General features: G+C 34.2%; 2 protein-coding genes across 5 annotated transcripts; one reads left to right on the top strand and one right to left on the bottom strand.

Moving 5' to 3' along the window:
• Positions 1-6: 6 nt before the first annotated feature.
• Positions 7-2,385, bottom strand: LOC105118490 (serine/arginine-rich splicing factor SR34A-like). Of its 2 annotated transcripts, XM_011016458.1 has the most exons (4): positions 2,147-2,385; positions 1,074-1,345; positions 812-932; positions 7-299 (listed from the first exon to the last, which is right to left on the bottom strand). In XM_011016458.1, the coding sequence occupies exons 2-4, from the start codon at positions 1,115-1,117 to the stop codon at positions 186-188; spliced, it is 279 nt and encodes a 92-aa protein (XP_011014760.1). In that variant the 5' UTR covers positions 1,118-1,345; positions 2,147-2,385; the 3' UTR covers positions 7-185. The 2 variants fall into 2 exon arrangements, 1 of the variants encoding a protein (XP_011014760.1); XR_840953.1 differs by lacking the exon at positions 1,074-1,345 and having other exon boundaries at positions 2,147-2,378.
• A 3,692-nt stretch (positions 2,386-6,077) lies between these two features.
• On the top strand, positions 6,078-13,866 carry LOC105118491 (uncharacterized). 3 transcript variants are annotated; one of them, XM_011016459.1, is made up of 16 exons: positions 6,078-6,353; positions 7,157-7,241; positions 7,336-7,438; positions 7,576-7,660; positions 7,871-7,957; positions 8,096-8,214; positions 8,747-8,858; positions 9,073-9,443; positions 9,900-9,981; positions 10,064-10,240; positions 10,317-10,370; positions 10,478-10,570; positions 10,648-10,713; positions 11,313-11,359; positions 11,640-12,347; positions 13,168-13,866. In XM_011016459.1, the coding sequence occupies exons 1-16, from the start codon at positions 6,237-6,239 to the stop codon at positions 13,544-13,546; spliced, it is 2,685 nt and encodes an 894-aa protein (XP_011014761.1). In that variant the 5' UTR covers positions 6,078-6,236; the 3' UTR covers positions 13,547-13,866. The 3 variants fall into 3 exon arrangements, with proteins under 3 accessions (XP_011014761.1, XP_011014762.1, XP_011014763.1); XM_011016460.1 differs by having other exon boundaries at positions 10,064-10,171; XM_011016461.1 differs by lacking the exon at positions 7,157-7,241 and having other exon boundaries at positions 6,266-6,353.
• The last annotated feature ends 824 nt before the right edge of the window (positions 13,867-14,690 follow it).

Consider the following 14,690-nt stretch of genomic DNA (forward strand, 5'->3'; position numbering starts at 1 on the left):
GGGGGGCTCTAGGTGAGATAATTAGGATAGCTTCAGCATTTTCTCAATAAGTTGTTGCTCCCCACCCCAGACTCAAAACAAATCTACACTCTTGTTGCAACCCAAGACAACCAACAATGCACACAATGGCCCCAAAAGATAATTCAAAGCGCTGTCCTTTTTTCCATCCAGAAAATACAAGATGGCTACCTAGCTCCATATGTTGCAGATATCAAGTGTAGTAAGAGCACTACCTCGACAAAACAATAACAAGGGGGCCGAGGTGGAATCTTCAATTCAACATCCAGGATACGGCCATACTGCAAAATCAAATAACAAAATCTGTGAGCTCAGCCATACTGGTAAACCATTGGACAGCTAAATTGCAGCTGTATAGAAAATACTAAACATGCCATCTATATATACATATACACACACACACACAAACATATCTATATGTTATTGTGCAAACAGCGAGCATTGCATAAGTTATATGCACGCATATTGTTCATCCTCTGAGCAGTATACAGACAAGCAATGTATTGCTTAAATTTCTAAATATTTGAATCCGCTGATCGGAAGCACAGCTGTGCCTGGATGAACTTTTGATATGTTTTGAGGTGACCATGGGATGCTGGAAATATATAGCATCACTCAAGGGAATAGTGATAAACAGCAAGCAGGCATGTACATGCTTAATAGTAGGAAAAAATAATCATTTCTGAGGTTAATAGCAATGATAATGGTGCACATATAATTAACTTAAAATGAATAAATCTCATTATTCTGCTAACAAGAGTATAAGCTTCACATGAAAACATTTAATACAAACCTTGTAAAACAGATCTTCAACTTTCGATTCTCTTATATCTGCAGGTAAGTTGCCAACGTAGATTGTACGAGAAAAACGACCACTCATTTTTTTGTATCGGAAGAATATAGCAAAGCCTTTGCTGCACGATGCAAATGCATTGCATAAATAAAGGAACATTTCCAGAAACGAAAACAACTCTATCTGGTTATGTTGCATTTATCATCAGCATGTACTATGACTATAACAAAAGTATGGCAAAACCAAAAACTATGAAGCAAACCAAGAGAGCAATCCTCCATGTGAACCACGCTCCACAAGCTCCATCGCTCATTTTCTCCAAGAGGTTCCAAAGCTATAATAAATTGGAAATATATATTTGGTCTCCTCATCATTCCACAATATTTTGCAGATGTATAGCTCTTCTGAGTGTGAGCAACAATCTCCAGTTATAAAAAATAATACTCATAACTCCACTCCACCCTGATTTTCCCACTCCCTCTCTATATCCCTATGCATGATTGCAAAGCTCAAATTTGTCCAAGCGCTTGTCATCTATCATAAAGAAAGCATTTGTGTCAAGAGATCAAGTAACATATTTATTTATATACCTTACTCAGCTCGCTTTTCAATCAGAATTGAACAAAACAACCCTGTAAATTACAAATACACCCCCAAATTCCCCCTTTTCAAGTCGCCCTCGGGTAGAGGCTAGGGGGCATCTGGCTTTCACATAACTTTGCAAGACTTTTCTGTTCTCAGATTAAATTCACCAACTCAACAATTCATTAAGTAAGTAATTCAGAAAACAATCTGGCCTTTCTCGTTCAAAGTTTAAAAAACAAGCACACAACAACTAGTCTATACAGCCATACGAGACTATGGACTCGCATCCCATTTCCTTCTGCCTTACTTTAGTCAGTTAGTACTTCCTAAGCTCGTCCTCACATCAAGTAAAAGCAGTCTCAACCCACACCACACATTTCGAGTTAATCCAATTAGATAGCTCGAACGGAGCATCAAAGTGTTTTCAATATGTTAAGGAGTCAGTTAGTATTACCATCTTCTCAATTTCAATCAAAATAAAAGTTAATTTTGTTTTTAATGAAAAAAACTTACAAATACTAAGAATAAATACTCTAGAGAACACGAACTGCATTGAATAACAATTAAGCAAGAAATCACAGTCGATTAATCGTAATTATTGTGCAGTAATTCAATTAGTTGCTGTAAGATTCAAGTTTTGGAAGTTGTTAGGGTTTAACAATCGAAGATTGGAATCTTGAAACCCTAAAATGAACTTGAAGAGGTTCGAGAGAGAGAGAGAGATGAGCTATAGGTTATTGATCATTGTACCGAGAGAGAAAGAAATGTCGATGCCGGAGCGAGCAGTTGAAGCGAGTCGGGAAGCTAGTCGCGGAGGTTTCGAGAGAGAGAACGAAGAAGCTAGCTAGGGTTTCTTGTTGTTCCTTGTCTCAAGGCTTGAAACTTTGGCCGATGCTGCGTTTTGGCTGCAATCACACACTTCACTTTCCTCGTGTGTAATAATAAGCCCTTGTTATAAGATGAGGCCTGTTTGGCGATTCAAACAATGATTGCTTGTCAGCTATTGGTTAGTATATATTAAGGTAGAAGACGCGGAAGCGGTAAAATCAAATGAAACACGTGTCAAACTACTTTCTCATGTTATGAAAGGAGATAAATTCAACAAAACATTAGCCACGGTTTATTTTTTCAGAGAAAAAAGGTTTTTGAAAAAAATAAAAATTTTATTTATTTGTAATTTTTTTATGTTTTTAAATTTTTTTAATGTCTTGATATTAAAAATTAGTTTTTAAAAATAAAAAATTAATATATTTTTAAATAAAAAAATAATATATTTTTAAATAAAAAATATTTTAAACAAATAATTATAATATGAAACATGCTCTAAAATAATTACTAAAACAAATGGTAGATTAGGGAAACAAATATACTTCTTTTTAAAATTATATTATTTTAATAATTTTTTTATTAAAAAAACACTTTGATGGACATAATCAACCCATGCGATCGGGCACCCAATCTTGGGCTAGATTGACTCTAAATTGTATCTTATTATTATGATTGTAAGTGATAACTTGAATGTTCAAAACTAGCTTGACCAATAATAACATATATTGAAATAAGTTAAAACAATGACGGCGACTTTATTAAAAATATAAAAAGTTTAATTAATTTTTAAAAATCTAAAAGATATGACATTTTTACAATGCGCATATCACTGTTCACTCTTTTACATGGATTTATTATTCAAAAATTTACTTTTTTTTTTAATTTGGTTTTTAAAATTTTTTACATGATTGCATTTTTTGGGTTAAATTGAAGGGCAAATAAATCAAATTTGCTGGACAAGGATAAAATTATATAAAAAAAAAGACCGGAGTATAAAAAGCTTAATAAATTATTAACAATGATTTTAAAATTCATACAAAAAGTTAATTTAGTTCTCATACTTTAAAACTTTTACATATTTGATTTTTTAATTTTTTTCAATTCAATTTTAATATAAAAATTTATTTTTATTATATTATAGTCCATGATTTGAGAAATGAGAGAATAAGGTCATCAAATTCCAAATATAAAGAGAAAATATCATTGGTATCAATTTTAACCAACAAAATAATCAATTTTTATATTAAATGGTTTCATAAGATAATGAGATTTCAGCTTCGGTGTTTTTTACCTTGAAAATGCCTTGAAAAAAATTAACATGGACTCAAGAAATTTTTTTGTTTTTGGTTGATTTCAGATTTTGAAACAGTTTTTGAATTTTTTTCATGTCATAAATAAAGTTTATCAAAGTTTGTGTTGTGTTTTCCAGGTGTTTTTATCAAAAGAAATTGAAAATAAATTTTTGAGTAAAAAAACTCAAACTTGTATTTTTTAGTCACCATAATGGTCAAAATACAGGGAAAATCAAATGAAGCGCCATCTAATTTATTTATTTTTCAAAATAAATGAATTGATAATTTTACAATGAACAAAAAAATTACGAGTTTAAGCGTGTGGGTCTGCCCTAGCAGGCCTATATGCTAGCCCTGATAAGACAGCCCAAACAGGGTAGCATGGCTTGTTAGGCCCTATAGTATCTAAGTTTTTTTATTTTTTTTAGATTAATGCCTTTACATATGTTTTTTTTCAAGATTAATATTTTATTAATATTTAAATTTATATATTTTTCTCTTAATAATTTTGTTTATATAGCCTCTTTAAAATTATAGTTATTTTTTAATTATTTTGTATGCATTTAATTTCTAAATATATTATCCTAATTCATCTATAATTTTTTTTTTGTGTTTTATATGAATAAAAAAATATTTATTTATTTTTCATAATATTTATAACAAGTATAGCACCACATAATATTTTATTTTATTTTATTTTATTTTATTAATTTTGTGTGTATTTGATTTTAATAAATAAAATCATCTAGGACAAAGCCAATGTTGTAATGTTAAATTTTTTAATCTATTAATATGTATCAATTTTTCATTTTTATCTTTATTTATTTTTAATAATATTTTATTTTTATTTTTCAAATATATTATTTTTAATTTATTTAATATATACACACATTTTTTTATTTACATATACGAGTTGGAAAAACTTTCATATATAAATTTTTTATAACAAAAAAAATGTTGCGTGCGCGCATGTGAGAGCTTTCACCATTCATATAGCTAGGGCACGCTGTGTTAGCTTTCGCTTTTAATTTGCATAATAAAAGATTTGTTTTTGTCCTGAATTTTTATTTTTTTTGGTATTTTTTTTATCTGGTCCTTTTAATATTACACTGATCTGAGATTGATTTTTGTGATTTGTTTTTATGCCAATGATGGGACCTTTTAGTGTTGGGGAAATACTACGTGTTCGGTTGATTCTCAATTTAAAAAATATCAAATTCAATTGCTTTCATATAAAAAATATCAAAGAACTAGAAATTCAGAGATTGGAATTGAAGACTAAATAAACGTGCAATCCCTTTTCTTTGCTAACATTAAGGATTTACTTGCATAGTCAATGATTTTTTTCTTGATTACTTAATTGTTTTTATATAATTTCATCTTTCAACTAGTATTTTTAAATTTGAGGTGGTAGTTTGTTTTTAATATCCATACATAAGGTTTTTTCTTAGCCCTAGATTGATTTTCATCATCTAGCTCCTTGAATTTATTTATTTTTTTATTAATTAATATTTTTAATCTGATTTTTTTCATTTAAATTATTTTAATAGGATATTATAATATTATTTTAATTGTTTTATAAGATTATTTTAACTTTATGACTTGAGTCATGGTTTTTTATGTTAATTAAAGTTTATTTAAGTGTATTTTTATAATAAAAAATTAATTTTAGTATTTAATAATAAATTATATAAAACTTGAATTTTATAATTTTTTCGGGGAAGCACTTTTTTATACATGTCATCATAATCACGCAAACCTTTTTTTTTATCTTAGCCTGCAACGGCATTCTACAAGCCATTTATCTAGTTTAATTTAATCGAAACAAGTTACCAAATGCATAATCTCTAGAACAAGGTCTGCTTTTATCGAAACAAACGTTGCTATGATGTTTGGGAGGCAGAGATGGGAAACATGGAATTGTTCGCGATTCTAAGAAGTCCAGATCCTGAAAGGTTTTAGGCATTGGCTTGAAGGCTGTTGTTGGGAAAGCAAGAAACTCCAGGGCATTGGCAAGGAGAAGGAGGTGAATTTGCAGGTTCGAAACAAGAGCTGCTCAGAATGTATTGGGAGACTGCCTGGAATCGAAGAAGGTAAAGTGCAAATGGAGGTAATGAAAATAATGGAGCTGGGTGAGGGAGATGAGAGCAGAGCAGAGGCACGACGAGGACCTGGAAATGATCACTGAGTAAACATGGAAAGTTGTTTCTGTGCTCATGGGACTTCTCTTGATCTGACTGGCTGTTCTATCATCCTTCTCCATGGGCCAACCACTTCCTCCATCTCCGAAGCATCAGCAAAGTTGCGTCACAAATTACGGGATATTTGATAGTATAATCGAGGTTGTTTTTTTAAAGAATATTTATTTAGAAATATATTGAAATAATATTGTTTTATTTTAATTTTATGAGAAGATCTTTCTCAAGAAAAAATTTCAATGACAAATATTAACCTGACCCAAATCACCCTATCCGGATCAATAGAGGAACAGAAAACGGTGTCGTTTATATTGAAAAATATTAACGGGAATAAAAGGAGAGAGAACAAGAGAAGACAGCCTCTCTAGATAGAAGCACCAACTCAGGATTCGAACTAGGGTTTTGCAGCAAATAATAAAACTCCTAATTTTCCCTCCAATCCCCCCAACCCCCCCAAAAAAAAAAAAAAAAAAAACCTCCTCTCTTCACTCTACTTTAACCGTGCAGAATCAGTCACCGTCAATGGCGTCGCGATTCCAGGCGGTGGCGTTAGTGGCGTCGCCGTCGTACCCAAACTCCATTGCTTGGTCCGACGATAACTTCATCGCAGTCGCTTCCGCTCACCTCGTCACCATTCTGGTAATCACCATTCTCTATTTACTCACTCTTGCTACTAATAACAGTCTATTGAGCCAATGCAGTCTATCGAAGCTTCTTTTTTTGTTAATTAGTTACTGATTCTACTAATTGAGATCGTAATTAGAGTACATTGTGTGGATATATAGTGAACGCATTGAAAAAGTTTCAAAAATTTTAAATTTTGGCTTAGCCAATTCAGAAGGAAGCTTTTTTTTTGTGTGTGTTTTTGGTTTTGCTTAGCTAGTAACTATTGTTATTAGTAATTGCAAGAACAAAATCTGAAGCTATTTTTTTAACTTTAGCTTTTAATTCCTTATTTTTTCTTAATTAGTTGCTGCATATGCTAATTACTATTGTATCTGGAGATGATTTTGTGGTTATGTGAATGCAACTAAAAAGTTCAATTTTTTTTAGATTTTAGCTTAGCAAATTCAGTGATGGAAGTGTTTATGTTTTTGGTGTTGCATAATTAGTTAGTATTATTACTAGTAGTTACAAGAAAGAAGCCAAGGAAATTCAACAATTTCCTTGGATAGAAGGGATATTGGTCATCATCATCGTCATAGTTAAAGGGATATTGGTGTTTTATTGTTTGGATTCTTGTGTTTCACTTGTTTGTTAGTGCTGCTATGATACTGATAGTTACTTTTGTAATTTGGAGTTTATTATGCGTTTCTTTAGTAGATGCGATGTAAAAAGTTTGAGGCTTTCTATTTCAGGTGTGGAAATTTGGGCTTTTATTATTCTAATGTCTTAAGTTCCTAGTAATTTTTTATTGATTACTGTGATTTTGTGAGGTTTAGAATCCAGCAGTGCCTTATGGACCAAGAGGTTTGATCAGAGTTCCGACATGCGAACCATACCCAATTGGTTGTGTTAATAGGGAGGGTATGCCTTTATTACTAGTTCTTTTGAGAAATAGGTTTCAGCCTTTTGATTTACACAGTTAAACATGTTGTTTTATTATTCGGAATGCTTGCAGATTTATTCACTAACTGCATGCTGCCCGCTGCATTATCTCGAGACCGTCGTCCATGTGTTCGGTCAATTTCATGGTCCCCAATTGGAATGGCTCCGAATTATGGGTATGAATCTAAGGGTTTTGGTCATATGATGAGTTGTCACGATAATGTTCACAGACTTTGCTCCTCTTGAACTAAGTTCATTTAAAGGTTGAGCTGATCAATTAATGGTGTTCCATTTGTAATGTAATTCTATGCAGGTGCTTGCTTGCTGTTTGCACTGTAGAAGGGCGTGTTAAGATTTACCGTCCACCTTTTTGTGATTTTAGTGCCGAGTGGGTAGAGGTAATGAAGCACTTATTAATGCAATTTTCTAAATTGTAGTGAGGATTGAAAAGTCAATGAAATTTTTTTCCTTTTATAACCATCATTTACTGAATGATTATCTAATAGATATGATGCTTGCAAGTAATGGTGGAATATAATTTTTGGTTTGGGATGTTCATCATGTTTATATGCATTGATCACAGTTATCAATCTTGCACTTTCCTGTAGGTTGTGGATATATCAGATAGGCTATATGATTATCTTGCCAAAATCAATTTTGGGGAGTTAGATAATACCCCCTCTGAATTCTCCCATGTAAGTTCTCAGTTATTAAATCAACTGGTTTGAATTGTCTGGTTACCATTTGATTATGTTCCCAGTTGCTGCATCATCCAAGGATTGTTTTTGTTATCATTATTGTTAATATCTTTAATATTTTGAGTCTTCCCCCAGGGGCATCCAATAATCCAAGGATGTGCTGATGAGCGACCAAAATCCTGTGCTAATGACTTGCCAAACTCTGGCACATTAAAGCAATACAAGCGAAGGAAAGTGAATGTTACCACTTACAAGTAAATAGTTCTTTCCCTTTTCTTACTCCCCTCATTTTTGGTTAGAAGATTCTTCTACTGCCTTAACTCTTTACTGTCTCTCAAAGTACATGACGAAAACTGCATATATGTCTTCTTTGCCCTCTGTCGAGTTCACAACAAGAGAAAACTGAATAGGAAAATTTTATAGCTTCCTAATATTGCACTCTTTTGTTTATGAAGAGAAAAGTAAGAAATGGTTGAAAATGCTTTTAACTAACATCTTTCATGTGGACCATCAAATTTATCTCTAAAATGGGTTCAGGGATGAAAGAAGAAAGGGCACCGAATTTTTCTTTTTCTTAAATCGTTCTCCTTTCTGTTTCATCTCCACTTTCTCTATGGAACTGAGCTGACAAGAATAGAACTTTCCTTTCTTTTGGTATTACCCCAACCGGTTTTTTATCTGGCAAATGAGAACTTACATTGAAGAATCCTTTGAGTTTGCTGTTTCCTTGGATATTTCTTTAATTTTAACTACAACTCATTAGATCTTTTTTCAATGACCGTACAGAATTAAGGACTCAGAAACTTTTCAGACCCAGCTATCAAATCCTATAAATAGGGGGAGCACCACTGCTGGATCTGACCAGAAAAATAAAATAGACAGAAGGAGGACAACTAAGGTAAGCTGTTCTCAGGGAAAAAAGAAAGAAAGAAAGAAAGGAAAGGAAAAGGGGAAAGGAAAGAAAGAAACAATCCCTTATCTTATCCTTCTCTCCTCCCTTTCTATAGTGATGGGAACTTAAATATGTAACTATATAGTTTGCATTTTCTTGTCCAATCTGACATGGGAAACGCCTCTTGAAACCTTTTTTCTGCCTGTTATTTAATATTCAGGTCCTTGGGAACTGCACACTCCCACTCATTACTGCAGAGAAATATGCTTCTCGCTGTGCCATGTTATCGTCACTTGTTATTGCCTGGTCACCAGTACTGTGGTTGCCATCAAAAATCTGTTCAGCTCCAGAAAATGACTCATCCAATGGATTCTCTATACTTGCAGTTGGAGGGAAGTCTGGTAAAATCTCTGTCTGGAGAATTAATGTGCCACAATACTACTCTATTGAGCATAGTAGGGTCCCTACTACTGTAACATTTATTGGACTTCTTCAAGCCCATAATTCATGGGTCACTACAATCAGTTTGGCATTACTGGGTTCCAAGTCTAATCCTCAGGTCTTATTGGCTAGTGGGAGTTCTGATGGGAGGTGAGTTAGGTATGCAAGAACATCTGATCAGTTTTTCAATTTCTTTATAGTACCATGATAATTTTATTTTTTAATACATGTAAGCTATGGACCTTGTGTTCTGACATCGATATGCTGGAAATGGTTTCAAACAGAATAGCTTTGTCCTCACTGCAAGTTTGTAGGTCGTATGTCTCTTAGAATCTATAGAATCACTTAGTTCAATGGTGTCACCTAATCGATTTGTCTTCATATCCCTTTTCAGAGAAAGTAAAATATCTCTGATAGTATAGTAACTTTAGGATGAAGAAAAGAAATTTATACAATGCCAATTGTAACTGGTGCCTAGTTGAATGGACACATGCTGATGGTGTAAGGCCATTCTTCTGAGCACCTGAATAGCCAAACCCCACTTCACATTACCTTTTTACTAAGGATGACAGAACCTTTAACCCCTCCATTTTTCTTTCTTTTCAGTGTGAGGATCTGGATTGGGAAGGGTGAGGAGTTGCTGGAGCCATCAGGGGCCAATAATGCTGCCTTTTCTCTGCTGAAGGAGGTTGGTGTTGTCATCTCCTTCAACAGTTCTGTTTGCATATTTACTCATAGCAGTGAATTCTGACATTTAAATTTCCAAGCAGGTTGTATCTGTCAATTGTATCCCAATTTCAGTGCTATCATTGGCGGTACCTGTTCAAACCATGCACAAAATGCTTTTAGCAGTTGGCAAAGGATCTGGTTCATTTGAAGTATGGACAGCTGACATATCCAGCTCCAAATTTGATAAAGCTTGTTTATATGATGCTCATGACTGTGTTGTAAGTATCTTAATATATAGTTGATCAGTCTTCTGCTGCTTTTTGATGATCCTTCATATATTTAATAACTCATCAGGTCACAGGTTTAGCTTGGGCTTTTGATGGATGTTGTTTGTACAGCTGTGGCCAGGTACTAAGATTTATTCTGTGCAATGTCATGGCACTTTTTGACTTTTAAGTTATACGATTAATTGTAAGTCCATCAATTACATAACATTGAACATTTAATGATGCAAGGAAAATTATGTCCGTGCTTGGGTTTTGCATGGAAGTGCTCTTTGTGAAGTATCGATTCCTTCAAATACTCCTGGTTTGAGGAGCTCAAATGATGTATGATGTTAACCTTTTTTCCTGTTTATTTATTATAGCATATATACTCTAGCTCTAAAATTTAAAATTATTTGCAGCTTCCAAATGTTTTTGTTTCATGCCTTGGTGTGGCAGTATCCCCTGGAAATATTGCGCTTGCAATGGTATGTTACTTCACCTAAATTTATCACCCTCATCATCTACATGTTTTTAGTTGTGTACGACATTTCTATTAAAGTGCTTTATTTCCCCCTCGGAATTATCTGATTGTATTCTTAGATTTCTTACTCATTATACCCAACTGTATCAAATTATGGTTGTGACACATTTTACTTTGAGCTTCATGACATGGCTCCTTAGAAAGCTGAGTTTGAAAAATGTCACTGTCAATTTTTCCTGAACGTGGAAAGATCAAGAAGGTTCTTTCTGCACTTGATGCTTAGCTTTTACCTATCTCTTGAAAGTTTTAGTCCCCAAAATAGAATGAAGGTAGATTGTCAACTGTTAACTAGATAATGTACTGGCCATCAGAATTCAGAACTTTAAACGTATTAAAATATTGAACATTTATATTGCCTTTGGATGCATATGGTTTGAGCCTACATGTTCTCAACTTTCCTGTCATGTTCAAAAATAACAAAACTCTCCTGTCTTCTCTAACAGAAGAAATGTATTTGTTTATTACCGTGATGCTGATGATGGGATATTATATGTATGCATGCTTTAGATTAATTACTGAAACAACGCTTCTTGATATTTGCAGGTTCGTAATGTAGATGGTGATTCGTTGGATCCCATGTACGAGGGAAGGTAAGCCAAATCATTCTGCCAAAATGCTTTATCAATTCCAACAATCATAAGTTCTTGCATCTTATCAGCTCTTGTGAGTGGATGGCGAGATATTAAGAAAAGGTCGAAAGAATCTAGTGCAACTGAATTTAATTGAAAAGGCCTTTTGACCAACTGCTAGCAGCAAAAGAATACCGAAGAGAAATAAGTCAACAAGGATAAACCAACATTCAAACATATTGTGTTGGTGCTTGTTTGCCTTTGTTCCACATAAATAATTACTCTTCTGTGGAATGTGCAGGCTTCAGAAGGCTGTCGTTGAGTTCCTCTGGATAGGTGGACAACAGAAGGATATACTGTCTCCTTCTTCCTCTGATTTCACTAGCGAAGCCTTTCTTGGTTTTTCTGCAAATGAATTGAATTATTGGGAATCTGATATTCTATGGTACTTAACGAAATATGAAAATCTGGAAAACCCTCTAGTTGTTTGGGATATAGTGGCAGCACTGTTGGCTTTCAAGCAGTCTGCACCAAAGTACGTGGACCGTATACTGGTTAAGTGGCTTTCTGTGACATTTTTGGGTTCATACACAGGCCTTTCCATTGGCGAGGTTCTGGCATGCATCCCGGAGAATTTCTCAAAGATAACATCTCGACAATTGCACCTCCTTAATATAATCTGTAGACGTGTGATGCTATCTGATGTGGAGGCTGAAGAAATTAATTGTAAAGTGAACTTAGGAGGTTCAGCGGCTGCCAAAGCGGAGCATCTCACTTTGTGGTTAGAGCTTCTTTTTAGCAGTGAACAAGAACTTCGTGAAAGGCTTGTGGGTTTCAGTTTGGCTACTCTTATAAATCGTTTGTCTGATTCAACCACAACGTTTTCCCGACCTGGATTTTGGTATCCTGTTGGAGTAAAACAAATGGAGCTGTGGATTGCACTTAATCATGATCGTGTTAGGGATCAACTAAAAGTCCTCGCATCAGAAGTCAGAAAGCATGAAAGAAGGTACTCCTTACCATTTTGTTCTCAATGATGAAAGATATGTTAATTATGATATTATAATTATTTCATCAGTTCTTCCATGGGCCAGAGATGGGGCGACTTAGAGGACCGTGCGTTTTCTTGAAAAAGGAGGAAATAATAGACAACGGCATCGTTTCTTGAACATGAGGAATAAGAAAAGAGAACCTGTGTTGCATAATGCATTTTTTTTAACTATCATAAATGCAAAGAGCTCCATCACCTCAAATAAAAATAAAAGCTGAAATGACATCATTTCCTTTGTTTTATCTTCTCCGTAAATTACCCCATTCCGTGGAAGCATAAAAAGTGGGATCTGAGCTCAGTTAAATAAGTCGTCACTTTTAATTGAGTGGGGTTAGTTAGCTACGAGAGTTTATTCTCATGGGAGGAAATATTTGTAATTTTTTTTTAACACTTTCAATCTGCTAACAGTAAGTTTACAAATATACGAGGAAAACTGGTAGCAAATCAAAAAAAATTGTTATATAGATCAAAATGCACTTTGTTTCAGACACCAAGATCAATAAAAAAGATGAATTGCTATGTGAAACATGCAGTGGATGATTTACTCTGCGAGTTTCAAATGTCTTTAGAATCAGGTCGAACTAAAAGGCTAGTCTTGAAACATTATACAATTATGGCTATTCCAATTTCCAAGCGCTTGCTTGCTTGCAGAGAATGGCCTAGCTGAAATGCTGATCTTTGCTATGAAGATTTAAGTTTGTCTGCAAAATGGGCGCTTCTGTTTATTATATTTGAGCCGTGCTTATTCTCTTACCATGTGATTTTTTGTTCAACACAGGCTTCAGTCAAGTGAATATGGAGTTGAAGAGCAATGTATCTATTGTTCAGAGCCAGTTACTTTTGATTCTCCAGAAGTTACACATTGCCACTGCTCTAACAATACTGACGAAACTGTTCAGATCTACCAAATGGCAAGATGTGCTGTTTCCATGCAGGTTTGCCCAGCTATCCCTTTATGGTTTTGCAAGTGTTGTTGTAGACGAGCTTCCAAATTGCCACCGGAGACTCTCTTTACATTGCCTGGTTATCCTTTAGATTTCAAATCGTTGACAAAATCTTCTGTTAAAGAAATCCCCACTAAACCCTTCTGTCCCTTTTGTGGGATACCTCTCCAAAGATTACAGCCAGATTTTCTACTCTCACCCTCACCAGTATGAGCTTCCATTCATCGTATATTTATAACATCATACATGACGAGTAGTTTTACAAGCTAGAATAGCAAGAAGCTAACGGAACTCTGAGCATTTTGGTTTACCAGGACTAGGAAGAAATCTGAAGTGAAGAGTTTGCTGTGCAATGTAGAATAAGAGGAATTTAACATGAAAAATTAGAAAGAAATCTTGAGGCTAACAATTTGGTGCTGTAATATCATGGTCATGGTGTATGTTTTGGAAATACTCGAGTATATACAGTAAGGTATTATTGGTAGGATATGACAAAAAACAACAATGTATAGCTTAATTTGTTTTTTTCCCTATTCTACTGCCCGACTTGACTCGAGAAGTTGTCCAGCTATCTGACAACTTGAATTTAGGAGCTGTAAAAATTGATGTGACCAAGAGGAAACCCGACCCATGTTTAAGAAATGTGGAACAAATTTCATGGATGTGGGGCAAAAAAACCCTTCAAGGACCCACAAAAATTGAGATTGGTTCCCACAAAGGTCCAATTTACAAGACAAACAAATCATGCGCCAATTTGCACGCAGCCAAGTGGAATATGGCTACTAACTCTTTCCTGACCCTTTTTGTCAAATTCTCGAGTCCCAAGGATAATCATGTCAGATTAGCTTTGTCATGCAGCCCTAGGGCCATCTTCTGTTCTATTAGAAGTTACCAGTCAATGTCAATTTCCAACAAAAATTATGAATGTCAATAGGTCTTTGGAATAGATTTTCAAAACCTTGAAAGTCATTTTTAGACTTATATATAAGAAAGTAAAAAAAAAAAAAAATCATTCAACACTTAAGCAAATCGTCAGAGATTTTGATTTAAAACTTGAAGCAAAGTTTTGTGCTTTCTTTTGTTGTTCTTGATTTCTTATTTTCCAAGTTAAAAAAAACCCTGCCAAGAGATTATGCATGTTTGCCTAGTGCCTAGAGACCTGAAATTCATTCACTTCAAAGATTTATGAGGATGCCCACGAGATATATTTTCCCGTCTGTAATTATTTTGGCTGATGAGCAATGCAATTAATAGTACAAGCCACTTTATCAAAGCACCTCTGGTATTTATTGCATGAGGGTGGAGATCTAGCGGTGGAGGAGATAAGGATCATCTCGTTTTTTGTTTTTTTTTTTCA

Source organism: Populus euphratica, unplaced genomic scaffold, assembly GCF_000495115.2.
Source record: "Populus euphratica unplaced genomic scaffold, PopEup_1.0 scaffold1963.1, whole genome shotgun sequence".
In the NCBI taxonomy this organism is placed as follows: domain Eukaryota; kingdom Viridiplantae; phylum Streptophyta; class Magnoliopsida; order Malpighiales; family Salicaceae; genus Populus; species Populus euphratica.

Coding starts and splice junctions, on each gene's coding strand:
- LOC105118491 (XM_011016459.1), top strand. CDS start 6,237: ATGGCGTCGCGATTCCAGGCGGTGGCGTTAGTGGCGTCGCCGTCGTAC. Junction 8,859..9,072: donor ACAGAAGGAGGACAACTAAG/GTAAGCTGTTCT, acceptor TTTAATATTCAG/GTCCTTGGGAACTGCACACT. Junction 9,982..10,063: donor CCTTTTCTCTGCTGAAGGAG/GTTGGTGTTGTC, acceptor ATTTCCAAGCAG/GTTGTATCTGTCAATTGTAT.
- LOC105118490 (XM_011016458.1), bottom strand. CDS start 1,117: ATGGAGCTTGTGGAGCGTGGTTCACATGGAGGATTGCTCTCTTG. Junction 933..1,073: donor CATGGAGGATTGCTCTCTTG/GTTTGCTTCATA, acceptor TGCATCGTGCAG/CAAAGGCTTTGCTATATTCT. Junction 300..811: donor TTGAAGATCTGTTTTACAAG/GTTTGTATTAAA, acceptor TTGATTTTGCAG/TATGGCCGTATCCTGGATGT.